Source organism: Calliphora vicina, chromosome 3 (assembly GCF_958450345.1).
Source record: "Calliphora vicina chromosome 3, idCalVici1.1, whole genome shotgun sequence".
NCBI lineage: Eukaryota > Metazoa > Arthropoda > Insecta > Diptera > Calliphoridae > Calliphora > Calliphora vicina.
Genome location: NC_088782.1, coordinates 23,992,861 through 24,017,271, shown reverse-complemented (window position 1 = coordinate 24,017,271; position 24,411 = coordinate 23,992,861). Strand labels below are relative to the sequence as shown.

General features: G+C 31.6%; 1 protein-coding gene across 1 annotated transcript; it reads left to right on the top strand.

Moving 5' to 3' along the window:
* Window positions 1–341: 341 nt before the first annotated feature.
* Teh4 (tipE homolog 4) lies at window positions 342–24,378 on the top strand. Its single transcript, XM_065503057.1, has 9 exons — window positions 342–876; window positions 959–1,172; window positions 14,116–14,200; window positions 14,283–14,485; window positions 15,290–15,453; window positions 15,516–15,810; window positions 18,974–19,111; window positions 22,878–23,024; window positions 23,391–24,378. The coding sequence occupies exons 1-9, from the start codon at window positions 731–733 to the stop codon at window positions 23,550–23,552; spliced, it is 1,554 nt and encodes a 517-aa protein (XP_065359129.1). The 5' UTR covers window positions 342–730; the 3' UTR covers window positions 23,553–24,378.
* The last annotated feature ends 33 nt before the right edge of the window (window positions 24,379–24,411 follow it).

Below are 24,411 nucleotides of genomic sequence, written 5' to 3'. Positions count from 1 at the left end.
AAAAAAACAAAAGTTTTATAAAACAAATTGCCTTAAAATAAACCAAAAAAATAACAGCAAATAATTCCTAAACTTTATGAAAATATATAAAAGTGTGAAAAAGAAAAAATAAAACGAATTTATTTCAAAATTGTCTAAAATCAAAACTAACTAAATATGGGAAACAATAGAAAAACCAATGTTAAACTAAAATAACTATAGCATTTGTTTTTATTCTAAAAAGAAACTTTGTAAACTTTTTAATCAATTATTAAATACCCAAAAGGGTAATTGAAACAATAAAATTCAAAACGAAATACTCAACAAGTCATAAATATTTAGGGAAAACGAGTAAAAAAACTTTATTACTCATCGACTATTTTACAAATAAAAAAAAAAATAACGACAAATAAAACCAAAAACGTCCTTACAACAACATTAGGAAAAAAACAGGAATACAAGGCAGCAACCAAAAACAACGACCATAACAAGAAATTAATACAGAAAACAAAAATACCAACAAGCAAATAAACAAATAAAAGAATATACAAGAATTTTAAACACCAACATAACATAACTGAATACTCGTAGCGTGGAAAAGCACACCGCTGTTTACCCCTAAACACCAACACCCTCACTCATACTCCCTGAACGCACACCCCAAACCCACTCCCACTCCCCTAAATACACCCAGGGATTCTTAAATTCCTCATAACAAAACGCCAACTAATCAGCTTTAAACAAGAAAAAAATGGGACGCCGCAAGGATAAACCACGCGTTATACCCGAGCAAGATAAACGCATATGTCGTGCCATTTGCCTCTGCCAACTGACCATGGTGTTATCCTGCGTTTCCATAGTGTATCTAAGTGTGGCCATTTATGCGCCTTCATTTAAGTAAGTGTAATAAAAAAAGCCTGGCGCCCCTTTAACTATGCTTTACTAAAATTATATTTTGTTTTTATATCGTGTTTTAAAGAGCTTTCAAATCCGGTTTTGAATTGGATCCGGTCATGTGCCAAACAATACAATCGGATATGCCTGACTCACATTGCCAATGGGCATCTTGCGGTGAATGGTGTTTAACACGTACCAGTGGCTTTTGTCCTCAAATTCATTCAATCGTACGTCGCAATGGCACCGATATCCAGTTGAATAATTGTACTCGCATTACAAATACCTCTTGTGCAATGGTAAGTTTTCTTTTTGATTTTTTCTTTTTAATGCAGAATGTAGTACAGTGTGACAAAACATTCATAATACAGCAGTTCACTTATATTTTAAAGCAAAAATCGTTTTTATATTTAAATGAACTGAAACCTGATAAGTCAGAGCTGCAAATGAATCATTATTTTTTGATTTTAATTCGTTATGAATTAGCTAAATTTTGAATTAATTCTTTTCACAACAAAAAAGAATTGAATGAAATTTGAATCAATTTAAACCAATTAGGCAGCAATGAATTTCAATTCAATTCAAATGAATTTGTTAAAATGAGTTGCAATTCGTTTTCAATTGAAATGAATCTGTAAATGACAATTTGCCATATTCTGCCGCTACTGCTAATGAATTGCTAATTCTTTTTTCCAATTCATTTGAATTATTTAAAAATCAATTCAATTCAAATGAATTGCAATACAATTTGACAAATTCATTTGAATTAGAAACGAATTGCAATTCATTCTACAAATTCATTTGAATTGGAAATGAATTGCAATCCATTTTTACCAAATTCATTTGAATTGACTCTAAATTCAATCAATTAATTTTTGTGTGAGAAATTAATTAATTCAAAATTTGCTAATTCAGTACATGAATGATTCGCGAATTAATTCTAAAATGAATAATTCATTTACAGCTCTGTCGGTAAATAGAGCTCTAAAAGTCTGTGATCACTTATATTTTAATCAATAATTGGCGTATCTTTTGAACGCGGTTTTCGTTTTTAAAAACTTGTTATTTTGAAGGGTACATATCTGTCATTTATTCTCACTTAGTTATTGAACATTATAGTGTAAACAACAAAGTTTTTTTTTGCTTCGAAAATGTCGAATTTTGTACATATGGGGGAAGTTTTGCTTTACTTATTTAATTTGAAAAATAGTGCCGCTGAAGCTTGCTCACAAAAACTTATGGTGAATGAGTTCCATCGATTTCAACGTACGAGAGATGATTTGTTCTGTTCAAAAGTGGCATTACCCCATTAAGATTGTTGTAAAAGTTAACAAGGGCTTTCAAAATTATTGGGAGTTACTCAAGCAGCAATTTCAAAACGTTTGCGAGCAGCAGGATTCATCCAAAAGCAGGGAATTTTTACACCGAAGAGATCGTATGTGAAGTCCGGCCAACCAGCCGAATCGACACCAAAGTAAAATATCCATGGCGCTAAGGTAATGCTCAGTATTTGGTGGGACCAAAAGGGTCCTATCTATTAGGAGCTGCTGAAATCGGGCCAGACCACCACAGAGAACCTGCACCGTATGCAACTGATTCGTTTGAATGAGCATTGGCCGAAAAACGTCCAAAATATGCGACCAGGCATGAATGTTGCAATACCTGTTTAAAAGTATTTAGCATAAAGTGGTTGAAAAGTTTTGCCTCACCCGCTTTATAGTTCAGACTGTGCCCCGTCCGATTACTATTTGTTTCGTTCGTCTTAGAACGCTCTCTCTGGGATTCGATTCACTTTGGAACAGAGTATCCGATATTGGCTTGATTCGTTCTTGGCCTCAAAAAATGAGCAATTCTTTTGGCTCGCAAGCATTATGTTGCCTAAAAAAGTGAGAAAAGGTCATAGCTAACAATGGCCAATATTTTGAATAAATTTATATTGTACAAATGTTTCAAAATAAAACCAAAAAGTTTGAAAAAATCCCACATTTTAAAGTTATACACCCATTAAAAAAAATTAAAAAAGTACCATGAAGTCCTCCTTTGTGGATTCTAATTCATTTTGGATTATGTGTATCTAATTTCAAGGTTCATTATTATAAAATATTAAGACAGTACCAATCGAATAAAGAAAAGGTACTTATCAGTACCGTATATCGTTACCTTAAGATAGAAACGTCCTACTAACTAGTTTTTTCCCAAAATTTAGTTTTTTCCATACTTCGATAGATAATCCCGTAATACACCATTAATAAAATAAAATAAAATGTCACAACATTATATAGGTTGAAGACCTTCATTTAAGTTTTATTAAGTTGTTTCCTTCTCCTCTAAAGTAACGAAAATGTTAGTTAGGGCATTTCTATATTAAGGTAGCGATATGCTTAATTTCATGATTCTAGTCTCATTATTATAAATTATTCAAAATGCCCCATTAGAATAAAGTAAAAGCACCATAAATGGAAGCTAAATTACTCAGTACCATATATGCTAAAGTCAATTATTATTGAAAATTAAAAAGTACCATTAGAGGAACTAAAAAGTTCCTCCTTATGGTACCTTAATACCTTTAAGCAATCTATACTTAATTCTTACATCACTCAGAAGCATATCAGCTAAATTTTATGTCGATAAGTTAAACAATTTAAAATATTAAAAAAGTACCATTAGGAGAAAAATTACCAATTTCTCTTTTACAGTCAAGTTTGAAATATCAAAACACTCCATTTTGGTGAATTTTTTGAGACACAGATATGACTCAAACAATTCAAGTCTGTATTCATGTGCTCAAGAAAAAAAGGTTTAAAAAGTACCAAACTGTTTACCCGAATTTGGCCCCAACTACACCTTCGGACTCGAGCTCCAAATAACAACCTGTTAGTTAATTTTTGTATAACTGGGGAAACCAATTTTATCCTAATTGACTTAACAATTTCTAATAAAATATATTTTCCTGTGTTTACCCCTTTTTGGTACTTTTTTTCCAGTGGTATGATACAAATTTTTGTTGAAATAATTTTCAGTGTCGTGGTGGGAATTCACAACAAAGAATTCATATATGTATGTCAATTTATAGAAAACATATTTTATGAAAGAAGTACCAAAAAGTAAACACTATTTTTATCCTTTTACCAATTTCCAAAAAGTACTAAATTTGTATTTGATAATTTTTGGTAAGTTACGTTTTAACCTTTTCAAAACGTTTGTTTATTTCCTTTAAATAAACCGGATACTTTTGATTGCAAAAAGCCGTTTAGTAGTTTGAAAATTGTAACAACTCTTTATTTATTTAAAATGTACAACAACAGAATTAAATAGTCACTCAATGTTTTATTTTATACACGTTTATAAATTCTCAGAAATACAGTCACACTTTATATACAGGCACTCAGTTGATGTTTATTCAAATAGCGTCTCTGATAAACTCACTAACGATTGCAACCTCTGCCACTATTTATAACACTGCCATCTGCATTCTAGATTGCTCTTTAACTGTCTAGAGCTTTCTAATACATACGCCATCTGTGGTGTACTTTCTACAGTGTTCTTTAACTGAATATTCGAATATACGGTCGCAGCAAACAGCGTTGCCATACTTACGATCAATGGTCAACTGAAAGCTATTATTCAATGTTAGAATGCCCACAGATATGTTAAAGTTTGGGCACTGCTATTTGAAAGCATTATGCAACTTTAAATCAGCTGTTAAAATCGTTATATTTGAATTCAAGTACAATTTCGTAACAATATGTTTATTAAAATATACATTGGGTTAAAAAAAAAACCAAAATATATTTTTTACCAGTTTTCTCCCTGAAAGGGTTTGAATTTCAAAAAAGTCTGCCAATTTTTTTAGTATATAACATGCATTATACATTTGTTGATATCTGTATTAGTTTAGAAGATATAAGGTTAACAAATTTAGCCACTAAACAATCATATTTCCAAAAATCCTTTCTTTGTGAATATATGCTCGGAGAGAGGAACCTACAGTCCAAATTTCCTGTCTCCGGTTTTAGGCGTTTGGGCTGGGCGATGTAGAATATGCGAGTCAGTTAGTCAGTGTATGATGATGGATCATACAAAACAATTTGTTTCATTCTTTATGTTTTTTTTTCAGCAAATTATGAATGAGTCGGTCATACTTAGTGCATAATTTTTGTTTGTGCGGCAACATTTAAATTCAGAAGGTATCTTCCATTTAATACTTTTCCCTTTCAAGACCAAAGTATTTCTTTTTTCTTATGTTCTTGCAATAATAGTAACTCATACATTTTTCATTTCTACTTAAATGCGTTTCAAGTTTTTTATCCAGCTATCTTAATGTTTATTGCTCTCAGTTCCCTCTCTAGTCAATATTATTTATCATGACATGATTTTGTGTAAACCTAAAATATTTATGCTTAAAACCCACATCAACTCAAACAAACTGACCAAAAACAAAACGTAGGCGTTGTACTAAATGAAAAGTAATCAAAGTTAAACCTTATTTGATTATATTCCAAGTATTGAACTATAACTATAATCATTATTAAGCCATATTTTATGTATTGTATTGTATAAGGACAACGACAACAAAACCATTACATAATTTATATTTGCCATTTCAAGTTAAAATGGTAATAGTAGGTTAAACAAATGAAACTGGAAAGCACACATTCATAGTCGAATATTTGGTTACAAATAAACATGCATACGTTACGTCCGTCTACGAATCAGAGTATAAATATCAACAATTCCATATCAAACAACCAACTGACAAAACTATTTGTTTATGTATGAGGAGATGTGTGTGTTTTTGTAAGAGTTCGTATTTCCTAGAAAACATGTCTTTCATGCATGTCAACATCCTCTCTGTATCCTTGTGTCAGATTCTATGCTTCAACAATCAGCAAGTACACATAAACACACACAGTATATTCGTATTTAGAATTACTCAAAACATGCAACACACATGAATGGTATTCTCAATATAATATGCATTGCAAACGTGGATAATTAGAGTGACCAAATTTGTAGTAACTATCTCGGTTTTTACTTACAACCTGTTTCATATGGTTTTAAGATCAATGATTCTTACATGGATGTAGTTATTTTAGTGTCACCAAAATAATTACTTATTTAAGCAGGTATTTGTAAGCCTGCCTCATCTGGGGCGGAATTACCGCATTCGATATCGAGTAAAATCGATCGTAATTTTCTCTTTTGAGATTATGGCATTCGATATCGATAATTCATTCGATCACGAGTGCGGTAATTCGGCCCCTGGTTTAAAATATGGATCTAAAATGGTAATGCAAATTTGTTGCCATTTTTGCAGTATAGTTTGACAGCTGACAGTTTAGAAGGTTAGTGAAAATGAAACATTAGTCAGATTGACGCATTTTCATTGTGCAACAGTATTTCAAAAATAACTTTCAGACATTTTAATATAGTAATTTAACTTTGTCATTTGTGAAGAGAGTAACTGAATAATTCAGGGTGAATACATCGGTTGGTGATGTTAAACACTTTGGTCATCCAAAAAGAAGACGTTCAATTCTCAATATCGAAACAGTTCGCGAGAGTGTTGGTGAAAGTCCAGGGCCAGCAATTCGTCATCGTGGACATGAATTGCAATATTCATAAAACTCTCTACAGCGTATACTCAATGAACAAGCAAAATCATCCTAAGTGAAGAAGTACATTTCAACTTAATGACTTTGATAATCATCAAAATTGCCTAAATAGGGGTTTCAGATTGTCGCATGTGATTGACAAAAACCAAAAGCATCCTCAACGTGTCATTATTTGTTGCGGAATGTGGACTGGAGCCATCACTGGACCATATTTCTTCGTAAATGAGGTTGTTAAGCAGTGATTTTTACTGGAGTTTCATATCGTGACAGATAACAGAGTTCTTTCTGTCTTAGTTGGATAATATTGATGTAGATGACATGTGATTACAACAAGACGGTGCCACTGCATGACATATTTCATTCTCATGTACTCTCTCTTTTCGGCGATCAGCGAATTATTTATGACCAAAAATTACCCACATCTACACTAGAAAGCGCGTGAAATAATAAACATTGGTTTTAAATGGACCCCTAACAGCTGAAATATCTTAACTAACAATAAATTCGATTTTGGTTTTTAATGGAAATTGATCATTTAGAACTGTTTACATAATCTGTTGAAATTTCCCAAGGGTAACAAGAACAATTTTATAGCACCAACTCGCGCGTATGTTTACGAGAAGATTGAATTAAGAGTATTTTTAATTGACTTTTTTTTGGAACTTAAACATAAAGAATTTTCAATAGATGGCGTATATTTTGAAAAAAAATATGCGGGAAGCTTTGCTCTACATCTTTAATTTGAAAAAGCTGCTGAAGCACACCAATTGCTCACCAAAGCTTATGGTGAATGTGTTCCATCGGTTTCAATTTGCGAGAGATGGTTTGTTCGGTTTAGAAGTGGTGATTTTGACATGGAAGTCAAAGATCGCCCAGGCCAGCCAAAAAAAGTTTGAAGAACAAGAATTGGAGAAATTACTCCATGAAGATTGTTTTTAAACTCAACAAGAGCTTGAAAAATCATTAGGAGCTACTTAAGCAGCAATTTTAAAACGTTTGGGAGCAGCTGGATTCATCCAAAAACTGGAAAATTGGGTACCATACGAATTGAAGCCGAGAGACCTTGAAAGACGATTTTGCATCTCCGAAATGATGCTTTAACGCTATGAAAGAAAATCATTTTTGCACCGAATCATTACTTGCGATGAAAAATGGATCCATTACGATAACCCGAAGCGTAAGAGATCTTATGTGAAGCCCGACCAACCAGCCGAATCGACACCAAAGCCAAAGGTAATGCTCTATATTTGATGGGACCAAAATGGTCCTATTATGAGCTGCTGAAATCTAACCAGACCTGTGCCGAACTCAACTGATTCGTTTGAAGCGAGCATTGGCCGAAAAACGCCCAAAATATGCGGCCAATCATGAAACCGTAATGTTCCATCTCAGTTGCAATACCTGCACAGATAAAACGGATTCGTGTTCACAACCGAATTTGACGCTAATCGAATGATTCTGCCTTAGTGACCGAATTTTACAGTTGTGGCTACAAAATTTTAGAAGTGGTCATAAAAGTTTGATTGCTTCAATCGAAATTCTTCTTTATTCATTGATTTTCGGTTACTAGAACCGAAAAATTCTATGTGTACAACCGAATCATTCGAATGGCAACAAATTCGGTTGCTAATACGAATCAGTTTTCTTTGTGTGTTAAAAAGTATTTGGAATGTAGTGGTTGGGAAGTTTTGCCTCACCCGCTTTATAGTCCAGACCATGCCCCGGCCGACTACTATTTCTTTCGATCGATGTAGAACGCTCTCTCTGGGATACACTTCACTTTGGAACAGAGTATCCGATATTGGTTCGATTCGTTCTTGGCCTCAAAAGTTGAGCAGTTCTTTTGGCTCGGAATCCATATGTTGCCAGAAAGATGGGAAAAGGTCATAACTAATTATGCTTTGAATACATTTATATTGTATAAATGTTTTAAAATAAAAGCTAAAAATTTGAAAAAATCCAGCAGTTTTAAGTCATAGACCCAATACTTTAATCGTTTATTATACCCTTCACCTTCGTGAGAAGGGTATATATAAGTTTGTCATTCCGTTTGTAATTTCTACATTTTTCATTTCCGACCCTATAAAGTATATATATTCTGGATCCTTATAGATAGCGGAGTCGATTAAGCCATGTCCGCCTGTCTGTATGTCTGTCTGTTGATATCAATTTTCTGAAGACCCCAGATATCTTCGGGATCCAAATCTTCTATAATTCTGAGACATGCTTTCGAGAATTTTTCTATTTGAAATCAGCAAAATCGGTCCACAAATGGCTGAGATATGAGGAAAAAACCAAGACAACCTCGATTTTTGACTTATTTTTGACCTATATCTGGATTACTAAGACATTAATATAAACAATATGGACATCTAATGATAGATATTTCAAAGACATTTGCAACGACGTATATAAGACCATAGTAAGTTGGACCTACAATGGGTCAAAATCGGAAAAAAATATTTTAACCCGAATTTTTTTTTCACAAAAAAAAATTTAAAATAACAATCGAAAAAATTTTTTTTCCAAAAAATTAAAAAAACAACTGGAAAAAAAATAAAATTTTGTTTACCTAAAAATATTTAAAATTTTGAAGTATAATTTGGTGAAGGGTATATAAGATTCGGCACAGCCGAATATAGCACTCTTACTTGTTTTTTTTAAATTTTGTATTTTTACTTATTTCAAATATGGACTTAGCATGTTTGCTCACTAAGCTTACAGTGAACCTCCAAAAATTATTTGATTTTTTTTAAGATAATGAAAATCCTAAAATTTATCCATCGATACAAATTTTAAAGTTTCGGTTTGTTGGAGATTGGGATGAATAACAGATTGGGTTTTAAAAAAAAAGATTTAAGTTGGACTAAAATGATTTTCATGATCTTAAAAAAATCAAAAAAAGTCACTGGTGATTACTCACTTTTGAGGCTGTGTGTATATATTAGAGGTGAAAGAAGTATACCTTTTCATAACCTGTTCAAACATCGTGGGCTAACAAAATCAATTTAACCCACATTTTCTTTAATTAAAATTGTTTAAAAAAAATAATAAATTTCCTATAATATTAGCCATTAATCTGACCACCCTAAAACTATTTTGTATTGACACATTTAAAAACATTTTTTAATGTTGTTAGTATTTGTATCTACATGTTGTTCCTTTTCCTTTGTTCAACCATTGTAGTTGCTGTTGTTGCTGATGTCTTTTAATTTTACAAATTAGTTGTTTGTATCCGTTTTTGTGTCATTTAATATGGATGGCTACGAAAGACATACACAATCATCACACGGCCACAAACAACAAGAAACAAATATCTATTACAATAAATAAATTGTTTAAAGTTGGCTGTGTATTTTGCATGGTTTGATTACACTGTATGTCTGCCAGTTGGCTGGCAGAGAACCCTTCCTAGCAAACTTCAAGCAAAATGAGTCATTTGGAGAAATGGTAATGATGATCGTCCCATCGTCCCTGTCAACAGCTCTGGGCTCAGCCATCATGCTGCTAAATGTTTTAGTAGCAATTGTGAACATACTCCTACTTAGTTGTTGCTATCGCTGTTGCAACTATTGTCTTTTAGTCATTTATTTATTTGCTGAAGTGTAAATTCAAGTGAAATGGGAATTTCAATGTTTATATTGTTGAATAGTTATTTTTAGTATAAAACATATTTATGTATGAGACAACACTTGTCACCCAGTAGTTCTACATTGACTACTTAAGTAGTAAATTTTTGGACAATAATTTTCACTAAAGTCTAATTACTTGGCTAAATCCAATTTATAGAATATATTTTTGGATTATTTGATGTTTATGCTAAGGTTCTATAAGTCTATTGTTAAATTGTTCGATCAATCGACATTTCGGTCGAACAATCGATTACGCTTTATAGCACCAACTCGCGCGTATGTTTACAAGAAGATTGAATTAAGAGCATTTTTAATTGACTTTTTTTTGGGACTTAATCATAAAGGATTTTCAATAGATGGCAATCCCAAAAATTTCGAAAAGTCAACTAAATAAAAAAGTCGAATAGTCGACTGTTGTAAAAATTTTATAAAATGCGGTTTTCGCATTAATAAATCTAGCCACGATATTCAATAATATCGTTCATAAATTTAAAAAAGTCGAAAAGTCGACTTTTTGTTTCAGCTATAGAAACCTAGTGTATGTCCATTGTAACGCAAAAATACGTCAAATGGTTACTTTAAATATTCCAGATAATGTAGCGTGTCACTATATTGTCTCTACGTAATCTAGGGTTGTGACTACACCCCACTTTTTTCAATTTTTAGTCGACTTTTCGACTTAATAAATCTAGCAACGCATTAATAAATCTAGCAACGATATTCAATAATATCGTTCATAAATTTAAAAAAGTCGAAAAGTCAACTTTTTAAAATCAAAAAAAGTGGAAAGTCGAAAAGTCGACTTTTTGTTTCAGCTATAGAAACCTAGTGTATGTCCATTGTAACTCAAAAATAAGTCAAATGGTTACTTTACATATTCCAGATAATGTAGCGTGTCACTATATTGTCTCTACGTAATCTAGGGTTGTGACTACACCCCACTTTTTTCGATTTTTAGTCGACTTTTTTAAAATTTTTGAATAGTCGACTTTTTGACTTTTCATTATTAATGTAAAAAATATATGGTTCCTTGATTTATTGATGAGAAAAACATTTAACAAAATGTTGACAACAGTTGGGATTTTTTAAACTAACTATTCACATTGACTGTGTTCAGCACAGTCACTCAGAATTGCTGGATTGCCTGTCTGTCTGTCTGTCTGTTTGAAAATGTATGAGTGTGTTGTGTGCGTAAAAGGACTTGTGAAAACTTGGCAAGCAACCACACCTGCAACTCAAAGGTGTTCTAATGTTCAGCCGTAGATTGACAAGAACAACAGCAACAATAACAATAGAGGCAAGCAACAGCCACAACAACTTGTTGCAAAAGGTATAAAATGTTGGCATCTAATTAGTTTTATTGCCAGGAAAATACTATAAAATGCTTAAAATAATACAAATGCCACATAAAATTCAATTACTCTTCTCCTACATATTATAAATGCAGTGTAAGACGTATACATACATTCAGCCATTTAAAGGCGTTTTCTGTTTGCAAAGAAAAGGTCTAATAAACAAAGAGTTGGTGTAAATTTTAAATTTAATTAATTTTTGAATTGTAACAACTTTTAGTTAATGAATTTAAAAGGTTTTGACAGTGGGATCGGTGGCAAAAGGAAATGGTAATATGAATATTTTAAACTATTAGTTCGATTTAAGAATAAATGAAAATTATAAAGAAGATTAAAATTGGAACTTCCCTGTACAAAGAGAGCTACAGAATGTCAATGTTATCCACTGCTGAATTTTAACATCATCAATCAAAAAGTACCCAAACATCCTGTTACGTAAGTAAGTTTTACAAATTGGGGATCTTGGGGATACTTGTGTTTAGTATCGTCTGACAACTCATTAAATGTAGAATACTTAGACAAAACAGTACAATATTATGTTGTGGGAGTAGTTTAATTTCACACCATGGAGTAGCGAAATAATGGAAAAAAAACATATAATATTTTGTATTGGGTGTATGTCTTAAAAATGTGGAATTTTTTCAAATTTGTAGCCTTTATTTTGAAACATTTATACAATATAAATTTATTCAAAGGCCTTGGTAGCTATGACATTTTCCCATCTTTCTGGCAACATATAGATTCCGAGTCAAAATAACTGCTCATCTTTTGAGGCCAAGAACGAATCATTCCAATTTCGGATACTCCGTTCCAAAGTGAAGTGTATCCCAGAGAGATCGTTCTGCACGGTCTCGACTATACGGCTGAAGCAAAACATCCCAACCTTTTCATTCTAAATACTTTATAACAGGTATTGCTACATGTGGTAGAGTGTTGTCATGATGGAATATTAAAGTTTCATGTCTGGCCGCATTTTCTGGGAGTTTTTCTTCCATTCCTCGCTTCAAATGAATTAGATGTGTTCCGTACAGTTTCCCTGTGATGCTCTGTCCATATTTCAGTAGCTAAAAATTTATAGGACCCTTTTGCTCCCACCAAATACAGAGCATTACCTTAGCGACATGGATATTTGGCTTTGGTATCGATTCGGCTAGTTGTCCGGGCTTCACGTTCGACCTCTTATGCCTCTGGTTATTGTAATGCATTAATTTTTCATCACAAAAAATGATTCAGTGCAAAAATGATTTCCTTTTATAAAGTTCAAGCATCATTTCGGGCATGCAAAATCGTCGTTCAAGGTCTCTCGGCTTCAATTCGTATGGTACCCCATTTCCCTACTTTTGGATGCATCCAGCTGCTCGCAAACATTTTGAAATTGCTGCTTAAGTAGCTCCCAATGATTTTGCAAGCTCTTGTTGAGTTTGAAAACAATCTGCATGGAGTAATACCTTCAATTCTTGGTCTTCAAACTTTTTTGACTGGCCTGGGCGATCTTTGACTTCCATGTCAAAATCACCACTTCTAAACCGAACAAACCATCTCTCGCACATTGAAACCGATGGAACACATTCACCATAATCTTTGGTGAGCAATCGGTGTGCTTCAACGGCTCTTGTTTTCAAATTAAAGATGTAAAGCAAAGCTTCCTGCATATGACGTTTTGTTGGTACAAAATTCGACAAACTTCGGAGCTAAAAAAACTTTGTTGTTTACACTATAATGTTCAAAAACTAAGTGAGAATAAATGGCGAGATATGTACCCTTCAAAGTGACATACAAGTTATTAAAAACAAAAACCGCGTTCAAACGATACGCCATCTATTGTAAATCCCGCAGTTTTAAGTCATACCCTCCAATAATTTTCTTATTTATTGTTAAATAATAGAAAACATTTTAATTACATAGAAAACAGATTCGTAATAGCAACCGAATTTGTTGCCAATCGAATGATTCTGCCTTATTGACCGAATTTTACAGTTGTGGCTACAACATTTAAGAAGTGGTACCAAAATTGGTTGCTTCAACTGAAATTCTTTTTTATCCACTGATTTTCTGTTGCTAGAACCGAAAAATGTTATGTGTGCAGCCGAATCATTCGATTGGCAACAAATTCGGTTGTGTCCGATATTATAAAAACACTGGGCCAGGTTATGGTGAAATTTTGAAATTTTAATTTTCAAATTAGTATTACTCAATAACTATAAGAGATAAGAATATATTAAAATCTTTGATTTTAGTCAAGCCCCAAAAAAATCGAAAACGTTTAAAATGTTTCATGTCTGAGGTGCCTAACTTTGAGAACCCACTGCGCCGCTCCTAAGATATATTTGTGGTCTGTCGTCCAAAAATAAAATCGAATGCTTTTTGCCAATGTGCACTGCTAAATTCCATTTTTATTCAAATATTTTTTTTTTTTTTTAAATTTATCTGAATGGCACATTTGAAGCGTTTGAAAAGTATCTATTTGGTAAAAAATTATTTCCCAGTTTTATTTTTAAACAAATTTATAAAATAACTGCTTTAAAAGTTGTTTATAATAACTTCCAAAGTCTAACAACATATTTAACTTTTATTAACTAGATTTTTAAAATTTTACATTTTTAATAATAAAAAAAACATTTCTTTGTTCACTTTCACTTTCAGATCGATATGGACCGTCTAAATAAATTCAATTGTAACAATGGAACAGCCTGCAACAACATACATGGAGTATTCAATTGTTCAAATGGTAAGAAGGACTTTCCCAGAATACATACTTAATAACCGGACACACACGATAAACCAATTTTATTGAAAATAACTCTTTCCAGGCCACTGTAAAAATATGTCCGAGTTCTTTTTGTGTCATCATAAAGCCGATGGTCCCACAATAAATTCAGCCAAGGATAATACCAAACTGAATGGTTTCTTTGAGTGTCATGGAGTGCACTGTACGAAAATCAAGAAACCCTTCAGTTGTGACAGATATTGTTCGAAAATCACCACTGCACATATAAATGTGCTGGTAATGCATGTAAGTGTTAAGCTTTAATACAATTGAATTAAGCTTTAATTATACCCTACACCACCATAGTGGGGAGGGTATAATGCGTTTGTGCAGATGTTTGTAACTCCCAAAAATATTAGTCTAACACCCACCTTAAAGTATACCGATCGACTTAGAATCTGAGTCGATTAAACGATGTCCGTCCGTCCGTCCGTCTGGTCGGCTGGCTGGCTGTCCATGTAAACCTTGTGCGCAGAGTACAGGTCGCAATTTTGAAGATATTTCGATCAAATTTGGTACATATTATTTTTTCGGCTCAAGGACCAAGCTGGCTGAAATCGGTCCATTATTTCAACTAGCCCCCATACAAATGTCCTCCCGAAATTGGACTTTATCGGTCATAAATGTTTAATTTATATATGTATCTCCACAAATTCCGCTCCAAATAAGTTTTATATACACAAAATTCATGTCACCAAATTTTGTTACGATCGGTCCATAACTAGTCATAGCTCCCATATAGACCCGCTTCCGAAAATCACTTTAACGTGCATAAATCGCTTAAAAATGTTGGTATACTCACAAAATTCAACATAGTAAACTTTCATATAGACATAAATCACACGACCTAATTTCATGGTGATCGGTCCATAATTGGTCATAGCCCCCACATAAGGCCCACTTCCGAAATTCACTCACGAATATAAATTATTGAAATTTTAAAAGAAAAATGTTTTTGCTCTTTTACTTAGTGTAGGGTATTATATAATCGGGCTTGACCGACCATACTTCCTTACTTGTATTTTAATTAATAATAACTTTCATTTGCAGGAGGATAATGTTGTAGCGGCAGATTGTGAAACCGCAGTGGCCTTTAATGAGGCGCAAGGCAATGAGCTGGGGGTTCGTATAAGTCCGACGGAATTTTGGAAAGAGGATGATGGGAATTTGTTAACGAATTGTGCCACTGTCACGAGAGATGGTGATAAAATAATGTAAGTAAAGAATTTTCAAATTATGTACAAATAAAATTTTAATATATTTGTTTTGCTTTTAGGGCCACTGACTGTTTAAATGGTACTTTACTGCCGCACAATGTTTTACCGGAGCCTTTTATGAATTTCACGCAATTTTGGAAAATTTATGAAGACAGCAAAATCGAAGTGGATCCCGATCAGAAATTCCTACCCAATCAACATAATTTGACTATTTATAAGTATAAAAAGTTATTCATCAATTTGGAGGGCTGTGTCAATACGTTGAGAGGAGAATGTCTGGATTTTCATGCTCGCCATGGCAGTGATGGGGATAATAATACGGCCCAGTCGAGATATCAGTGTTATTACAATAAGGTATGTTAATGCTAAAAAAAATTAAACAATTGCGGATTTGATCATTTATAGCGCTAAAGAAATAACAGACAGTTAAACAAAAACATATGTATTTTTAATGCAATTAAGAATATATAAGATCGAGCGAATTCAATTTAATATTGTCCGTCTATCCGAGTTTATGTTGTTATAAGATTTAGGCACTAGCTGAAGTAATACATTGTATATTCGTGTACGACTTTTGGAATATCATTTTTTGAAGACATTTTCCATAACCATTTAGCATAAATGTGGCTGAATTTCATTGAGTAGCGTTGAATTTCCTCATTCAATGCACTGGTGCTTGTGGTATTGTTGGCATAGATCTTTAAATTTAAATAACTCCATAAAAAGAAATCCAATGGTGTTAAATAACACGATCTGGGAAACCAATTCTCATCAGCGAAACGCAGGAAGTAATCACATCATTACAGTACAACTTAGTAAACAAGAACTAACAATACCGAGCACCAGTAAGTGTCACTGATTTATTTTATGGTCAAATGATACATTCAGCCCACAATCCTCACCAATCACATGTGCACAGAAAAAATTATGACTAAAATATTTTCAAACATATGCATGTTTGAAATCTTATTTGTATTTTATTATTTAGTTTATTTGGTTTTATAAATATTTTAATTGGTTTTAAATTGTATGGTTAACAATGCTAACAACTTTTTTTAATAATGAGAAACGTCTATTTGTTTTGTAAATCTTTTAACATAATGTACATAAAATCAAGTACGTTTTCATTTTGTGATACATTTTTATAATATTAAAAATAATAGACAACACTTGTACATAACAAAATATTTTCTTTATTAAAATTTTGTTTGAATTTTTTTATAAAATCAAACAATTTTTTAAATGATTTAAAAAATTTTTGTTTACTTTGAAACAAAAAAAAAATTTATAGTGAATTTTGACAAACAGCTGTAAAAAAAAATAAATTATATATATATTTTGAAAAAAAAATATTTTCATACATATGTACACAATTTTTAAGTTTTGGTCTTCATGAAAGAGACTAGGAGTTCAAGGGCTCAATAACTCCTCACGTTTCTATACTGGTAAGTATGTATGAACTTAAAATTCTTTATTATATTATTGCTAAACCTTCCGGTATAATTGCAGACGTTGTTAGCTTCCTATATCACAAAGGGAACGATTGTTGGACCCAAGTGAGCTGTACGAGATGAAGGTTTTGGACGGCTGCCTGAATACCGTACCATAGCTTCCTATGACAGAAATTTGGGAGAATACGTCATAAATGGTAAGACGATTGAATTTCATTAAGATGAATGTGAAAACTGGTTTATCTTCCCACAGGTGAACAATTCCCTTGGATTCCCGTTTGCTGGAAAGTCCGTAAGTTTGGCAGAAACTAGTTCATATTTAGTATGACAGTATTTTCTATAGAAAATATTGTGTATAACAGTATTTTATTTAGAAATTATTGTATATAACAGTATTTTCTTTAGAAACTATTGTGTATAACAGTATTTTCTTTAGAAAATATTGTGTATAACAGTATTTTATTTAGAAAATATTGTGTATAACAGTATGTTCTTTAGAAAATATTGTGTATAACAGTATGTTCTTTAGAAAATATTGTGTATAACAGTATTTTCTTTAGAAAATATTGTGTATAACAGAATTTTCTTTAGAAAATATTGTGTATAACAGTATTTTCTTTAGAAAATATTGTGTATAACAGTATTTTCTTTAGAAAATATTGTGTATAACAGTATTTTCTTTAGAAACTATTGTGTATAACAGTGTTATTCTATAAAAAATATTGTGTATAACAGTGTTTTTCTATAGAAAATATTGTGTATAACAGTGTTTTTTCTATAGAAAATATTGTGTAAACAGTGTTTTTTCTATAGAAAATATTGTGTAAACAGTGTTTTTTCTATAGAAAATATTGTGTAAACAGTGTTTTTTCTATAGAAAATATTGTGTATAACAGTATTTTATATAGAAAATATTGTGTATAACAGTATTGTCTTTAGAAACTGTTGTGTAAAACAGTATTTTCTTTAGAAAATATTGTGTAAAATATTATATTATAATATTTAATTAAAATATTTATTGATTTTGAATTTAAATGTTATTAATATTTTAATTGATTTAATAAAAAATATTGTTTGAAAATCTATTCAAAACCAATTATTTGTTTGTATGGTTTTATTAAAAATATTGTTTGATTTTATGCGGAATTTCAAATAATATGTTTCATTGATAGTTAAAATATTTTAATAAGAAAAAAAAATTTTTTTTTCAATAAAATATTTACAAATTTTGTTGTTTGATTTTGTGATTTTTGTGATAGGTCCCATTTCAATAAAATATTCAATTGACTTTATGAATTTTGTAATTGGATTTGAATTTTTGTTTTTTCTGTGTGGGTTCTCTGAACACCAAATGCGGCAATTTCGACGATAAACAAAGCCATCATGGTGACAATGTGCTTCTTCGCTTAGAATGATTTTGCTTGAAAAATCAGCATCCACTTGTTGATGTTCAATAATCCATTCAACGAACGAATACATTCTCTTCGCACTGCATGGTCATTAGGCTTAACTTGTGCCAATTAAACCTTCTAAGCATGAAGCCGAGAGACTTTGAAAAACGATTTTGTATGTCTGAAATGCTGCTTCAACGCTATAAAAGAAAATCAGTTTTGCATAGAATCATAATCATAACCCGTAGCAAAAGAGATCGTATGTGAAGCCCGGCCAACCAACCGAATCGTCACTAAAACCAAATATCCATCGCGCTAAGTAAATGCTTTGTAATTGGTGGAAGCAGAAGGGTCCTGCTAATATCTGGCCAGGCCATCACAGGGAACCTGTACGCAACTGATTCGTTTGAAGCGAGCATTGGTCAAAAAACTCTCGGAATATGCGGATAGACATGAAACAGTAATATTCATTCCATCATCAACATTAGGGAAAAAAATCGTCAATGGGTAATTTTGGACTCTTAAAATCGTCAAATATGCCAACGGTGGATAAAAGAATTTTTCACTAAAACAAAAACTACATTTTTACAATGGTGAAGAGTATATCTATATAATTCGGCACTACAGTATAATTTTGCATGCAAATTTAATTTCTCTTTTTTTGTTTCATTTTAGGATCCCACAGTTGAATTTGTTACCTCCAGATATGATTTGAAGAAGGTCTACAATGAACTATTGTTCTCGTTAATAGTTCCTATTGTTTTGTTTGTAATCTCATCAATTTCACTTATAATTATAACCACATATGTCAAGGTAAGTCTAAATGAATATAATGAATCATATCATGAACTAGTTCGATATTTAAGCCTTATTAAGAGGAAAGAAAAACTAATAAATCTGGAACATCTACTGGTGTTACCTTAATAGATACTAATGACTTGAAGGTGAACAACAAATCGAAATGGTTGAATAAATCGAGACTTAGCGCATGTACAGCGTAATTCACAGTTCGGTGGCATCATTTCGTTCACCATTATTCAGATAGATACACAAAGAAAACAGATTCGTGATAGCAACCGAATTTGTAGCCAATCGAATGATTCGGTTGCACACATAGAATTTTTCGGTTCCATCAACAGAAAGTCAGTTGATAAAGAAGAATTTCGGTTGAAGCAATCAAAATTTTGTTACCGCTTCTAAAATACTGCAGCTACAACTGTAAAATTCGGTTACTACGGTAGAATCATTCGATTGGCAAAAAATTCGGTTGCTATCACGAATCTGTTTTCTCTGTGTGGAGAATAGATTTTGTTGGCTGACCTGGTAGGCTAGTCGCTAGCGTTAGGGATTCGTGTTCGTTGGTCTGTTTCATTCAACGTTTCAACTTCAGCATTTCTTAATAATTACTTCCACGTAATTGGTTTAGTAATGCAGTGTTTCAAAATAGTCTTTATGAAGTACTGATCTTCATTAAAAGTATTTTGCATGATAATTTAGTGGTTAAATAATAAGCAAAGTCGTCGTGGAGGAAGATACTGGATTAATTTAAGCATTTTATTAAGTTCCCAAATATTTCAGGCTATCAAATGGTGATACATCATTTCTTACTGATCATTCTACGTTTATAAACTGTCACGGTGCGTCATGTCCGATTTTTATTAAGAACTGCTTAATATTGAGCGATGTTGTAGGTATATACATAAATTCGTCTTGTATCAGTGCAAAGCAAGCAATGAAGTAAGTTTCTTCTTTCTCAAGGCGAATCTATACAAGGTGGAGGAAGTGGCGAATTCAGGCCAAATTTATTTTCTTATATACGGAACAAGGCGAATTTATATACAAGGTGGTGTCGGTGGCGAATTTAGGAAAATACGAGCGAATTCATTAATTTTTTATATATGGAGTTTGACATTCAAAACCACTCTCATTATTTCATTGTTTCGAATATAAAAAATGCATGAATTCGCTCGTATTTGCCTGAATTCGCCACCGACACCACCTTGTATATAAATTCGCCTTGATACGGAATTTGGCATTCTAAACATTGAGAGAATTATTTTGAATGTCAAACTCGATATATAAAAAATTAATGAATTCGCTCGTATTTGCCTGAATTCGCCACTGCCACCACCTGTCATATAAATTCGCCTTGCACTGAAAGAAACTAGCTAGTGTTCATCATATGAATACATAAGATATTCTCATGTGATCTGCTCAACTCTTTTCGACTTGTATAAATTATCTGTCCAATTATGAAAAAAAAATTCCCCGGAAGTTTTTTCCCTTTTCTCATTTTTATATCCTTCACCTTCGTGAGAAGGGTATATATAAGTTTGTCATTCCGTTTGTAATTTCCACTATATAATTTTCCGACCCTATAAAGTATTTATATTCTGGATCCTTATAGATAGCGGAGTCGATTAAGCCATGTCCGTTTGTCTGTCTGTTGAAATCAATTTTCTGAAGACCCCAGATATCTTCGGGATACAAATCTTCAATAATTCTGTCAGTCATGCTTTCGAGAAGTTTCCTAATTAAAATCAGCAAAATCGGTCCACAAATGGCTGACTTATGAGTAAAAAACCAGGACAACATCGATTTTTGACCTATATCTGGATAACTAAGTCATTAATATAGACAACTAGCTGACCCGGTGCGCTTCGCCACCCCAATTAGAAGAAACAAATAGTACTATCAAGTCTCACTTTGTGAATCAAATTGTAGAAAATGCAAAGTGTGTTCCTAATTTTAAATTTTTAGGTTTATTATTATAAAATATTCAAAAAGTACCATTGCAATAAGGAAATAGTACCATTGATTATCACTTTTAAATTCGCATTAACTAAACCATAACCCGTCAAGTTTGAATTTTAGATTTGTATATCATTTCCTATATTATAAACTAATTTTGTTTCTATAATACTTAATATTTAATAAATTATCACAAAACCGAAACTGATCGGTTTTTAATATTTTAAAATCGAAACCGCGGTTTTGAAATTCTTCGATTTTTTGGAAACTCTAGGTCCATTATTATAGGAAATTCAAAAAAGTACCATTAGAATATATAAAATCCCCCACTTGTGGTTTCCCACTCACTCGGGTCCATATAAGCTTAATTTCATGGCTTTAGGTTCATTGGTGAAGAAATTACAAAAAGTACCATTCGAATAAAGGAAAAGTACCAAAAAGTCTCCCCCTAGAATTCTCACTCACTTATGACTATATATGTTTAATTTCGTGTTTCTAAGTCCATTGTTATAGAAAATTCAAAAAAGTACCAAGAAAAAGTACTAAAAAGTATACACTTGTGGTTTTCCAGTCACTCGGGTTCATATAAGCTTTATTTCATGATTCTAGGTTCATTGGTGAAGAAATTACAAAAAGTACCATTCAAATAAAGAAAAAGTACCAAAAAGTCGCCCCCTAGAATTCTAACTCACTTACTACCATGTATGCTTAATTTCATGTTTTTAAGTCCATTGCTATAGAAAATTAAAAATAGTACCATTTCTAGAATTCTCACTCACTTAGGACCATATATGTTTAATTTCATGTTTCTAAGTCCATTGTTATAGAAATTTCAAAAAAGTACCATTAGAAGAACAAAAATGTACCTATAGTTCAGTTCACACATTTTGGTACCTAAATATTATCCCCTATTCCTAACACTAACTTCACTCAGATACATATCAGCTAACTTTAATGTCGATAACTGAATTAATTTAAAATGTTAAAAAAGTACCATTAGGAGAAAAGTACCAATTTCCCTTTTCTTCCTTGAACACCCACCCCTCAAGTTTGAAATTTAAAAATATTCCTACATATTTGCAAAAATTGTCTCAAACGATTAAAATCTGTGTTAATGTGCCCAAGAATAAATATGTTTTAAAAAAAGTACCAAACTGTTTACCCGGATTTGGCCCAATATACACCTTGGTACTCGAGTTCCAAATAACACCCTGTTAGTTAATTATTGTATGAATCCAGGAACCAACGTTAAAAAAGTACCAAAATACAGTTTTTACCCGTTTTCTCCCCTAAAAGTTTCGAATTTCGAAAAAGTACGAAACACCTGTCAGCTTATTTTTTGAATAGAGTAACATGCAATTTTAAGTTTTTTTGTATCTTTATTAGTTTTTATGATATAAAGTTACCGAATTTACCCGTTTTTACCCTTTAAAATTTAAAAAAAAAAATAAATTTAAAAAAATTTTTAAACAAATAATTAAAAAAAAACAGCTTTGGAAAAAAATTAAAATTTTGTTTACCTAAAAATATTTAAAATTTGTATTTTGAAGTATAATTTGGTGAAGGGTATATAAGATTCGGCACTCTCTTACTTGTTCCTATTCAAATTCTAAGTTAAAAAAGGAAAAGGCAAAAAACTCCCGGGCAATTTTTGTCATAATTGGCATCTCACATATCTGTTACTCGGATGTCTATTCCAGTTTTCAACTTAATTGTATTACATTACGAGATTTAGATATTATTTCACTAAATCTTGTTGTTTTTTTCGAAATAAAACCAATCATCAAATATTTGTTTAACTAAATTATAATTGATGATTTTTTAACAGGTGGGAGATGATGCGAAAATGCGTTGTATTTGTGGCGGTGAGGAATCTGATGCCGATGAGATCTATTCGGCACGTAAGAGCAAAAGGAATCGCCAGGTGCAGAATTTGGATACCATGGACAATTTAAATCAATTGACTAATTTGGAGGTAAGTTTTTGTAGCTTAATTTAGAATTATACCAAAAATACAAAGAATGTGATGGAAATCGATCGGTTTCAAAAGGAGCGATTTGAAAGAATGTGATGAATTTCATTTTTGAACTATGTACTTTCAAAATACAGACCAGATCAAGTAATTTAAAAGAATTTAGTCAAGAAATGTGATACAAATTATTGGATAAATTAAGTGATAAATTCATCACAATTTCTTCTTCTAAACGATTCATTTTCAAAACTGATTTCCGTCACATTCCTGCAAGAATTGCCATGTCTTTTGTATGCTTAGGTTTTTTTGTTCTCTATAATTTACATATTAAGATGGCATTATAATACTTCATATTAATACATTTTACAGGACCATGATGTTAGTCCAGCCGATGCCAATGCCATGATTGGCAGTACTAAATCTCTATTACCCCTAAGTCCCACCAACGATTCCGGTACCACCGATAATACCTTTGACGATGAAAAAGCATCAAAATGTGACATGCCGGAAAAGCCTTTAGTGGTAATTTAAAAACAAACTTAAAAACAAACTAAACAAACTCTTATTGAAATTGCAAAACAAAACAAACTAACTTAAACTTTATTTCTAAATGTGCATGTGTAATTTTATTCAAAACGACAAATGAAAATTTATACTTATATTACTTGTAATTTAAATGAATGTGCAATCAAATCACAATTGTACCTTAATTTTTTTATTTCTTTTTCGATAAGAAAAATGCAAAAAAACAAAAACTTTTTTATATAATTTTTATTGATTTTTTTTTTAAATAAAAGAGAAATTTTCTTGAAATTGCAAACGGGAATATATAGAAAATGAAAATTATTTAAAAGAAAACAAACTGAATATAACTGCCTTCAATGTTAACCACCAACAAACAACAAAATATTTAATAGAGAAAAATACAACTTTTTAGGAACAAAATAATTATGTGATTTAAATAAAAAAAAAAACTAAAAACAAAAAAACGATTTGATATAAATATTCATACAAAAACAAAAAAAAGAAAACACAAACGTACGCGTAAATAAATGTTGCATTATTAATTCTACTTTTTTTCAACTCATAGCTAAACATTTTCGAACATTAATTACATTCATTAAACATATTTTCGATAAATATTTGTAAAATTTAAAACGCATAAATGCATACACCCATTAATCTAGTTCTCTATATACTTTATACATACTCGTAAATCAAAGTTTATTCATCAAAATCTATCTATTATATTATCTATCTACTATTATAAAACTATATATTAAAAACTAAAATAAATATTATAAACTACGTTATGTATGTAGTAAACTTATTTCAAAAGTACCAATCTTAAATCAAACCATGAGTTTTATTTAATAAAGTTTTTTCAAAA